General features: G+C 43.1%; 1 protein-coding gene across 3 annotated transcripts in view; it reads right to left on the reverse strand.

Annotated features, from left to right (window-relative positions):
* Positions 1-12,489, reverse strand: part of cntfr (ciliary neurotrophic factor receptor) — a 214,643-nt gene that overhangs the window by 86,745 nt on the left and 115,409 nt on the right. For all 3 annotated transcript variants that reach the window (XM_020042725.3, XM_013140250.4, XM_034290113.1), the window contains one exon: positions 9,623-9,856. In XM_020042725.3, coding sequence (XP_019898284.1) covers positions 9,623-9,856 — 234 coding nt within the window. The remainder of the gene's footprint in view (positions 1-9,622; positions 9,857-12,489) is intronic.

The following is a 12,489-nucleotide window of genomic DNA, read 5'->3' on the forward strand; positions in this document are numbered from 1 at the left end:
TGATCTGAGAGCTTTATTCTCCGGGCAGAGAGAGTCGTGAAACCCTACGGTAACAGTGTCATAGATAGAGATATGAATCAGAACACTCCCACCATTCCTCTGTCAGAGCTGCTTTATCCAACACTAGTCTTCTGGGGTCATTATTACCAAACATTTGGCTGACCTACTCTCCCCAGGGACAGACACACAGACAGACACGCACACTCCTCTGTCCCCTGAGAGATGTCAACATCACATGCATCTGCTACAGTCTCAGAGACACACAAACGAACACACATGACCCCCCCCTCCCTCCACACACAAACACACAAAAAGAAACCGTCAAGAAATTTCTGCTTTTCAAAATGTGAAACATGTCCAACTGACCGGGAAGACGTCCAGACCTGGCGGTTAGCTAAGCGGTTCAGTTTGCCAAAAGGTAATTGTTTCTCTGCCACAGCTCTTATTCAACACTTTCATTCCTCTGGATGTCAAGATGAAGTAAACACAAAGTAATGTTACAGACTAGGGCATGTCTGTCTTATTACCTATTCCCCTACAAAACCAATTACAAAGAGGAAGAGAGAGAGAGAGAGGGAGAGAGAGAGAGTGGGGGGGTGGGGGGCGGAGAGGGACGGAGAGGGAAAGAGAGAGATATGGTAGTCAAAGTGAGAAAGAGTAATAGAGACAGAGAGGAGAGTGATGTCCAAGTTTCAAAGCTGACCTGAATCCTCCAGTATTACACCTGACAGCCACAGTCACCCAGAGAACAGGAATATGAACCCTGTTTGCTACATTCATTTAATAAGAGATCCCTTGATACTGGAGCAACTCAATTTAATTCAATAGGTGCTTTAACGGCATGAATGCATTGTTGCCCACTATTGCACAGCAAACATCTCTGTACTGGAGCATGTCTAACTATATACAGAAGCATCTCCACCTATATTTGTACAGGAACATCTCTAATTATTTATACAGGAACATATATCCATCTCTATACAGAAGCATGTCTATCAATATTTATGCAGGAACATCTATCCAATTCTCTACAGAAGCATCTCTATCTCTCTACATGAATATCTACATGAATATCTACCTCTATACATGAACATCTATCAGTGTACAGGAGCATCTCAAGCTCAGTCTTTCTGAAGTTATTCTGTGTCTCTTTGTCCATCTCTCCATCTCTCTCCATCTCTCTAATATCATGGTCTGATGTTTGGGCACTCTGAAAATGCTGGCTACTTCCTGTTGGAACGCCATTCCCATGGGGACCAACAAGAACAGGAAGGCACTTGGAACACTAATGGGATTATCTTGTTTCAAACAGAGACACACACACACACACAAAAACAGACACACACACTTATACACACACATTCACACAAACAGAAACACACCCTGTGAGAAATAATTTCAAGTACTGCTGCTTAGAAAAGTGTTGTTTCTCAGGCATACTTACCCAGACAACATAGAATGTCAGCTGTATTCCTAGTAGAATGAGACAGAGATCTTCGTCAGGGCAGATACATTCCTAAGGAAGATACCAGGAGTGGCAACTCCATGATAACATCTACAGGAGTGGTAGCTCCAGGATAACATCTACAGGAGTGGTAGCTCCACGATAACCTCTACAGGAGTGGTAGCTCCATAATAACATCTACAGGAGTGGTAGCTCTATGTTAACATCTGCAGAAATAGCAGCTCCACGATAACATCTACAGGAGTGGTAGCTCCATAATAACATCTACAGGAGTAGTGGCTCCATGATAACATCTACAGCAGTGGTAGCTCCATGATAACATGTACAGGAGTGGTAGCTCTACAATAACATCTACAAGAGTAGCAGCTCCATGATAACATCTACAGGAGTGGTAGTTCTACGTGAACATCTAGAGAAGTGGTAGCTCTATGATAACATCTGCAGGAATAGCAGCTCCACGATAACATCTACAGGAGTGGTAACTCCATAATAACATCTACAGGAGTAGTGGCTCCATGATAACATCTACAGGAGTGGTAGCTCCATGATAACATGTACAGGAGTGGTAGCTCTACAATAACATCTACAAAAGTAGCAGCTCCATGATAACATCTACAGGAGTGGTTGTTCTACGTGAACATCTAGAGAAGTGGCAGCTCCACAACAACAGCTAAATGTGTGGTAGCGCCATGACAATAGCTACACGTGTGGTAGCTCCATGACAATAGCTACACGTGTGGTAGCTCCATGACAATAGCTACACGTGTGGTAGCTCCATGACAATAGCTACATGTGTGGTAGCTCCATGACAATAGCTACATGTGTGGTAGCTCCATGACAATAGCTACATGTGTGGTAGCTCCATGACAATAGCTACATGTGTGGTAGCTCCATGACAATAGCTACATGTGTGGTAGCTCCATGACAATAGCTACATGTGTGGTAGCTCCATGACAATAGCTACATGTGTGGTAGCTCCACAGGTAAACTACATAGGGTTAGGGAGCGCTAGTGTTAACTACTTCAGGTAGACCTATTGCATCATTTAAAATATATAGATATTCATCCTGTTCTCTGGCACTCATGCACGCATGCCCAAACACACATCGTTTTCTTTGTTAACACGACAGTGTGACATAATTACATAAATGCAACGTAGGGAATCAGGAATGAAAACAGAAAAGAGGTGGTTTTTAACATGGAGAACACAGAAGCGGTGATGGGATGTTAGAGCTTGCTGAACCGTGGTCCACATCCATAATGGGATACATTGTTAGGCTGATCTGAGTGCTGATCTGAAGTGTGGCGATGCTCTTGGAAATCAAATGGCACCTTGGATATTTGTTTCAGAAAAGAAAATATAAGTGCTGAGACATCTACAGTTAATCTCCCCAAGGCTCTGAAATATGACCAGCATTTAATATGACCATAGTAAATATGATTTATTATAGCAGGTACAACATCTCTGTCTCGCCAACACTCCTCCCTCCCTCATATCTACTCCCTCTCTGTGCTCCCCCATGCCTCCACCCTCATATCTACTCCCTCTCTGTGCTCCCCCATGCCTCCTCCCTCATATCTACTCCCTCTCTGTGCTCCCCCATGCCTCCTCCCTCATATCTACTCCCTCTCTTTCCTCCCCCATGCCTCCACCCTCATATCTACTCCCTCTCTGTGCTCCCCCATGCCTCCACCCTCATATCTACTCCCTCTCTTTCCTCCCCCATGCCTCCACCCTCATATCTACTCCCTCTCTGTGCTCCCCCATGCCTCCTCCCTCATATCTACTCCCTCTCTGTCCTCCCCCATGCCTCCACCCTCATATCTACTCCCTCTCTGTGCTCCCCCATGCCTCCACCCTCATATCTACTCCCTCTCTGTGCTCCCCCATGCCTCCACCCTCATATCTACTCCCTCTCTGTCCTCCCTCATGCCTCCTCCCACATATCTACTCCCTCTCTGTGCTCCCCCATGCCTCCTCCCACATATCTACTCCCTCTCTGTGCTCCCCCATGCCTCCTCCCTCATATCTACTCCCTCTCTGTGCTCCCCCATGCCTCCACCCTCATATCTACTCCCTCTCTGTGCTCCCCCATGCCTCCACCCTCATATCTACTCCCTCTCTGTGCTCCCCCATGCCTCCACCCTCATATCTACTCCCTCTCTGTCCTCCCCCATGCCTCCACCCTCATATCTACTCCCTCTCTGTCCTCCCCCATGCCTCCTCCCACATATCTACTCCCTCTCTGTCCTCCCCCATGCCTCCACCCTCATACAGTGGGGAGAACAAGTATTTGATACACTGCCAAATTTGCATGGTTTCCTACTTACAAATCATGCAGAAGTCTGTCATTTTTATCATAGGTACACTTCAACTGTAAGTGACGGAATCTAAAAAAAAATCCAGAAAATCACATTGTATGATTTTTAAGTAATTAATTAGCATTTTATTGCTTGACATAAGTATTTGATACATCAGAAAGGCAGAACTTAATATTTGGTTCAGAAACATTTGTTTGCAATTAGAGAGATCATTCGTTTCCTGTAGTTCTTGACCAGGTTTGCACACACTGCAGCAGGGATTTTGTCCCACTCCTCCATACAGACCTTCTCCAGATCCTTCAGGTTTCCGGGCTGTCGCTGGGCAATACGGACTTTCAGCTCCCTCCAAAGAAATTCTATTGGGTTCAGGTCTGGAGACTGGCTAGGCCACTTCAGGACCTTGAGATGCTTCTTACGGAGCCATTCCTTAGTTACCCTGGCTGTGTGTTTCAGGTCGTTGTCATGCTGGAACACCCAGCCAAGACCCATCTTCAATGGTCTTACTGATGGAAGGTCTCGCGATACATGGTCCCATCCATCCTCCCCTCAATACAGTGCAGTCGTCCTGTCCCCTTTGCAGAAAAGCATCCCCAAAGAATGATGTTTCCACCTCCATTCTTCACGGTTGGGATGGTGTTCTTTGGGTTGTACTCATCCTCCTTCTTCCTCCAAACACGGCGAGTGGAGTTTAGACCAAAAAGCTCTATTTGTGTCTCATCAGACCACATGACCTTCTCCCATTGCTCTTCTGGATCATCCAGATGGTCATTGGCAAACGTCAGACGGGCCTGGACATGCGCTGGCTTGAGCAGGGGGACCTTGCATGCGCTGCAGGATTTTAATCCATGACGGCGTAGTGTGTTACTAATGGTTTTCTTTGAGACTGTGGTCCCAGCTCTCTTCAGGTCATTGACCAGGTCCTGCCGTGTAGTTCTGGGCTGATCCCTCACCTTCCTCATGATCATTGATGCCCCACGAGGTGAGATCTTGCATGGAGCCCCAGACCGAGGGAGATTGACCGTCATCTTGAACTTCCATTTTCTAATAATTGCGCCAACAGTTGTTGCCTTCTCACCAAGCTGCTTGCCTATCGTCTTGTAGCCCACCCCAGCCATGTGCAGGTCTACAATTTAATCCCTGATGTCCTTACACATCTCTCTGGTATTGGCCTTTGTGGAGAGGTTGGAGTCTGTTTGATTGAGTGTGTGGACAGGTGTCTTTTATACAGGTAACGAGTTCAAACAGGTGCAGTTAATACAGGTAATGAGTGGAGAACAGGAGGGCTTCGTAAAGAAAAACTAACAGGTCTGTGAGAGCCAGAATTCTTACTGGTTGGTAGGTGATCAAATACTTATGTCATGCAATAAAATGCAAATTAATTATTTAAAGATTATACATGTGATTGTCTGGATTTTTGTTTTAGATTCAATCACTCACAATTGAAGTGTACCTATGATAAGAATTACAGACTTCTACATGCTTTGTAAGTAGGTAAACCTGCAAAATCGGCAGTGTATCAAATACTTGTTCTCCCCTCTGTATATTCTCCCCCTCTGTCCTCCCCCATGCCTCCACCCTCATATCTACTCCCTCTCTGTCCTTCCCCATCCCTTCACCCTCCCTACCCTGTTGTTGTTGTTGATGTTGTTATTGGTTGTATCCTCTGTTGATGTTGTTAGTGGTTGTAATCTCTGTTGTAGTAATTGGTTTTATTCTCTGTTGTTGATATTGCCATTGGTTTTCTGTTGTAGTAATTGGTTTTATTCTCTGTTGTTGATATTGTCATTGGTTTTCTGTTGTAGTAATTGGTTTTATTCTCTGTAATTCTCTGTTGTTGATGTTGTCATTGATTATATTCTCTGTTGATGTTATTATTGGTTATAATCTCTGTTGTTGATGTACTTTGTTGTATCCTCTGTTGATGTTATTGGTTGTAATCTCTGTTGTCGTTGTAATTAGTTGTAATCTCTGTTGTTGTTGTAATTAGTTGTAATCTCTGTTGATTTCGTTTTTGGTTGTAATATCTGTTGTTGTTGTTGGCATTGGTTGTATTCTCTGTTGTTGTTGTTATTGGTTGTATTCTCTGTTGTTGTTGTTATTGGTTGTATTCTCTGTTGATGTTATTACAGGTTATAATCTCTCATCTTGTTGTTATTAGTTTTATTCTCTTTTGTTGTTATTTTCCTTGTTGTTATTGGTTGTAATCTCTGTTGTTGTTGTTGTTATTGGTTTTATTCTCTTTTGCTGTTGTTTTCCTTGTTGTTATTGGTTGTAATCTCTGTTGTTGTTGTTGTTATTGGTTTTATTCTCTTTTGCTGTTATTTTCCTTGTCTGGTCTGGAGAGGGTGTAGGGAGTAGGCAATAAGGAGATATTTAGGACTCCGAAGCAGTTGAGCCAAACTCATCCAAACCTCCTCTTGGTTTCCTCCTCTGTACTCCAGTTTGATTTGTGATATTAACTTGCTGTCAGCAAGTTTAAAGAAAGCCTGTTAATGTCAGCGATATTAAATCAGGCTATTGGCAGCTAGATATGGAGACCTTCTACAGCCCTGACAGTAGAAGAAATCAAACCCTTTCCCTCCAAACACAGGATAAACTCTTAATGGTTTTAACCTCTGTGAATGTGTATGTTTGTATTGGTTTATTTGTGTTTGTGTTGTTTTATGCGTGTGTGTGTGTGTGTGTGTGTGTGTGCGCCTGTGAATGTGTATGTTTGTATTGGTTTATTTGTGTTTGTGTTGTTTTATGCATGTGTGTGTGTGTGTGTGTGTGTCTTTTCTGCATTTTCCACACTTTTCAAAGTAATGACGTCCTCTCGTATAAGGACTTACACATTGCTGGACCACCTTGTTGACCTGATAGCTACTGAGGCCTTTACTGACAAGCTATTATTCATAAATACATTTATATTATCACTATATATTTTGGGGGTGGAACTTACAGTTATATTGATCTGTTGGGATTGCACTTTAGTGTTGTACAGTGCAGCAACAGCGTTTCAGTCATCTAATTATTACCACATACAACATTTTAACTGGGAACGCCTCGGCGGCTGCTGCACAAATATTTAACAGCATGGCACATTTAGTCCTCCATAAAGGATCAGTCCCTTAGTCCCTGCCTCTAACCTCAGTTATGACAGCAAGCTTGTAGAAAGTATACTAAAGAATTTGCTCTGACTCAGAGATGGGTGAAAATATCTCAAGTCCTTTCTGAATGTCTGATTTAATTAGGGAGTAGAAGAACACATTTAAACACGGACTGTTGTATGGATGAACATTATGTCATCACACACAGTTACCAATACCTCCAGAGAATAGATCCCTGGTCTAAAATAGTGCACTATACTGTATGGAGAACCGTGTGCTGGTCTAAAATAGTGCACTATACTGTATGGAGAACCATGTGCTGGTCTAAAATAGTGCACTATACTGTATGGCGAACCGTGTGCTGGTCTAAAATAGTGCTCTATATAGGGTACAAAAGCAGTGCACTATAGGATTAGGATAGGATTCCATTTGGAACACATCACCAAAAAAACATTATACAGGACCGTCTCACAACACACACAAAGTCCATTGATAGTGTAATTGTACTGTGATCGTCACATAGGCCACATGGTTGGAACCACATGTTATAAGGATTATAGACAGAGGAGGCGAGAGACATAAAATGACATGAGACAGGCAGTGTGCATCACGATGTATGTAAGAAAGTAGATGCCATTTCACCCCTGGAAAAACAACAACCACGAAACACACCACCAGTTATACCTTGGTCTGACTATAAGCTAATGTGGGTGTTTTGTCATGCAGTAGGAAAGATACCCATCCATTACAATTTGTCTGTCAGGTTAGACAACTTCACCACCTCCACCCTGATCTTGAACACTGGTGTTCCACAAGGCTGTGTGCTGAGCCTCCTCCACCCTGATCCTGAACACTGGTGTTCCACAAGGCTGTGTGCTGAGCCCCCTCCACCCTGATCCTGAACACTGGTGTTCCACAAGGCTCTGTGTTGAGCCCCCTCCTGTACCTCCTCTTCACCCACGACTGCGTTCCTGTACACAGTTCCAACACCATCGTCAAGTTCACAGACAACACCACAGTGGTAGGCCTGATTAGTGACAATGACGAGTCAGCCTACAGAGAGGAGGTCAAGTGCCTGGTGCCCTAACAACCTGGCCCTCAACACAAATAAAACCAAGGAGCTCTTTGTGAATAACAGGAAGTCTAAAAGATGCAATCACACCCCTTTGTGAACTTTTACTGCAACACAATCAAGAACATTCTGACTTACTGCACCACAATCTGGTATAGCAGCTGCTCCATTGCCAATCTGAAACCCCTGCTACAGGTGGTGAAAACCGCCCAGCACATCACTGATGCCCAGCTTCCAGCCATTGCAGACCTCCAGTGCAAGCGGTGTCTGCGCAGGGCATGTGGCATCACAAGGGACACTTCACACCCATGCCACCAACTGTTTGTCCACCTACTATCAGGCAGGTGGTACAGGTCTCTTCGTTCCTGCACCAGCAGGCTCAGGAACAGTTTCTTTCCATCTACCGTAACGTTGCTGAACTCTGTGACCCAAAGAACTCTGTGACCCATCACTAAAGATAGAACCCCAACTCTCAGGGAACTTGTTGGATTGCTCCCTTTGTCCTACTCTGACACTGCCTTGCAAAGTCTGATAACAGTTTAAAGGATAAAGTTTTCAGTTGTTACAGGTATGTGTCTACCTTGGGAACCTCACTGCTGCCATTTCTGCATTTCAGTTGCACATGCACCTTGCACATTCAATAGGCCTCTTTGCACTTTTATTATTGCCATTATACTTGCATTTTTACAGTTGCTACATATGCATGTCTACCTTGGGGACCTCATTGCTGCTATCTCTGGGGGACCTCATGTCTACCTTGGGGACCTCATTGCTGCTATCTCTGGGGGACCTCATGTCTACCTTGGGGACCTCATTGCTGCTATCTCTGGGGGACCTCATCTCTACCTTGGGGACCTCATTGCTGCTATCTCTGGGGGACCTCATGTCTACTTTGGGGACCTCATTGTTGCTATCTCTGGGGGACCTCATGTCCACCTTGGGGACCTCATATTCTACCTTACACCTTAAATTTGCCTTGATGGCACACATAGAATGCAATTTAGCCATTTGTACCTGCAAAACTATTATCCCACTTGGAACATATACGATACTAAATACTTGTAAATGTTCTGCTCTCTATATCTTGGAACAAAACCCCTACTGAAATATTACATATGTAATTCTGTAAAAACCTCCTTAGTGTTAACAGAAATGCCTCTAACTGTAGGGCAGAATTTGGGAGATCCCCCAAAGCACTAGGGTGACTCTCTGTAGCACTGCATTTTGAGAGAGAGACACTACATGTTGGACTGTGATCCAAAATATTAACATCACAAGACATTGTTATACAAACACAGTAACTCAGAAAATGACACTTCAGAGGGCTTGGCCCAGAAACACCAGCTACATTCAACCACTAGACCAGCAATAACAAACCTCAAACAAATCAAACTATCTATCCAAAACACACACATTATTGGCAGCTCAGTTGGTAGAGCATGGTGCTTGCAATGCCAGGGGTTGTGAGTTTGATTCCCTTACAGGGCCAGGTCAGAAATATAAGTGCCACTACCGCTGCCTAAATTAATTGTTTGCTTTGGCAATATTGGCAACAAACCATTCATGCCAATAAAGCACCTTCTGAATCTCATTTAACTGAATTGAGTGGAGAAAAAGGAGGAAGAGGAGGAAGAGGGAGAGGAATTGTGAGGGGTGTTCATCAATAGAACTTACTGCCGATCCGTAAGTTGATCTGATCCCGTCTTTCTCCATTGGGGTTCTGGAAGCAGCTGTAGAGTCCATTGTTAGAAACATCCACCTCCATCAGTATGAGTCTAGAACCCTCCTCCCGATGGCGCGCCTTCACATCCGTCCCATTCACCTTCCACGTCACACTGGCATCGCTGTCCAACGAGCCACACTGCATGGTCACATCCCCACCCATACGTTCATACTGAGTCCGGGCTCCTTAACAGAGAGAGAGAGAGAGATGGAAAGGTAACTTTTATATTCCCCACTTTCCTATAAAAATAAACCCTGTTACGTTTCATTGAAATTTAATTGACAGAGAGACCAAACGGAAATATCCAGGTGAGAATACAAGCAGAATTATGCTAAATTATTTAACAAAATATCCAACAAACTATCCAGAGCTGAATCCAACAACCTATCCAAAGCATAGAACCCACACACCCAAACAGACTCAGCATGGCTTTGGAGAGGCTGTCTCAGGCAGACAGAGAAGGCTGTGAGCACACGGCCCACAAAATGAAGTGGAAACAAAGCTGTACTTAATAAACCTCCTGTCAAAGGTATGACCACATTAGAGAAAAACTTAACAAATGACATAGATCTTAAAGACCTATAAATAAAGAATTCACAGCACCAATATCTTGAAAAAAGGGCCACCAGTAGAGCAACATATTAAACACAACCTATATTTATTTCTTAATTTATTGTCCATTGCCATTTAAACTTCAAATAATTTGATATCTTTTATAACACTGTAAATTGCTTATAAAACAATTTTGCCAAATGTGTAATGCCTTTATCATATTAAAACATGAGTGCATAAGTGTGACTGAATGAGTGAGTGAGATAGAGATCTATTAATACACAAATTCAACAGAGGCTGTTCATGTTTTAAATCTTTGTATTCTTATGTGTACAGCACACAAACTACACCATAATACTGTACTCGCAGGCTCGTACTTGACTATGAAAACAAATGAACATATTAAGTAAAATGTACAATTGCACCAATGACAATGAGAATAATGGTAGAGTGGAGATAGTAACAAAATCATTTCAGTATAAACATAAATATACACATTGAGTGAGGACTTGTGTCAGTGAAGGTGGTCAGAGTCAGTGAAGGCTCTCAGAGTCAGTGAAGGCGGTCAGAGTCAGTGAAGGCGGTCAGAGTCAGTGAAGGCGGTCAGAGTCAGTGAAGGTGCTCAGAGTCAGTGAAGGCGCTCAGAGTCAGTGAAGGTGCTCAGAGTCAGTGAAGGCGGTCAGAGTCAGTGAAGGCGGTCAGAGTCAGTGAAGGCGGTCAGAGTCAGTGAAGGCAGTCTGAGTCAGTGTATGTGGTCAGAGTCAGTGTATGTGGTCAGAGTCAGTGTATGTGGTCAGAGTCATTGTAGGGGGTCAGAGTCATTGTAGGTGGTCAGACCATATCAAGTGTTCAGTAAAGTCAGTGTTGGTGGTCAGACAGGTCGGGTGTTCAGTAGAGTCAGTGTAGGTGGTCAGACAGGTTAGGGGTTCAGTAGAGTCAGGGTAGGTGGTCAAACAGGTCAGGGGTTTAGTAGAGTCAGTGTAGGTGGTCAGACAGGTCAGGGGTTCAGTAAAATCAGGGTAGGTGGTCAAACAGGTCAGGGGTTCAGTAGAGTCAGTGTTGGTGGTCAGACAGGTCAGGGGTTCAGTAGAGTCAGGGTAGATGGTCAAACAGGTCAGGGGTTCAGTAGAGTCAGTGTAGGTGGTCAGACAGGTCAGGGGTTCAGTAGAGTCAGGGTAGATGGTCAAACAGGTCAGGGGTTCAGTAGAGTCAGTGTAGGTGGTCAGACAGGTCAGGGGTTCAGTAGAGTCAGGGTAGATGGTCAAACAGGTCAGGGGTTCAGTAGAGTTAGTGTAGATGGTCAAACAGGTCAGGGGTTCAGTAGAGTTAGTGTAGGGGGTCAGACAGGTTTGCTGTTAGACTGATTTAAGCTGTATTCACTTTATTTATTAAGGACATCTTTGCCAAGGGCTTAGCTACAGTAGCTTGGTAATTTAACATCAAATAATTAAACCGTTAAAGTCATGAAAAAATTGAACTGCAACAAGCGGTCTGCAAGACAGAAATGGGCAAAAATCACCAATTTGTTTATCAATGGGTTGATAAATGAGTTTATTTTAGGATATCTATTAACAACTATTCCCACAAATAAATTACAAATATATGTTGATATTTTGTCAATGAAATAAAGGTATAAAATTACTACTCTTAAATACAGTCTCTCTTTGTGCTTGGTTTTGTGCTTAGTTTTGTGTTTGGTTCTGTGTTTGGTTGCAGTAAATTTGTGGTGAAAATTGCCATGCAACTGAATCTAGTTTTAACCCCTGCTTTATTGAATATGGGGGAATAGTGATCTTTACTGAATATAGGGGAATAGAGATATTTATTGAATATGGGGGAATACAGATCTTTACTGAATATAGGGTAATAGAGATATTTACTGAATATAAGGGAATAGAGATCTTTACTGAATATAGGGGAATAGAGATCTTTATTGAATATAGGGGAATAGAGATCTTTACTGAATATAGGGGAATATAGATCTTTACTGAATATAGGGTAATAGAGATCTTTACTGAATATAGGGGAATATAGATCTTTACTGAATATAGGGGAATAGAGATCTTTACTGAATATAGGGGAATAGAGATCTTTACTGAATATAGGGGAATAGAGATATTTACTGAATATAGGGGAATAGAGATCTTTACTGAATATAGGGGAATAGAGATCTTTATTGAATATAGGGGAATAGAGATCTTTACTGAATATAGGGGAATATAGATCTTTACTGAATATAGGGTAATAGAGATCTTTACTGAATATA

This window comes from Esox lucius, chromosome 23 (assembly GCF_011004845.1).
Source record: "Esox lucius isolate fEsoLuc1 chromosome 23, fEsoLuc1.pri, whole genome shotgun sequence".
Classification (NCBI taxonomy): Eukaryota; Metazoa; Chordata; class Actinopteri; order Esociformes; family Esocidae; genus Esox; species Esox lucius.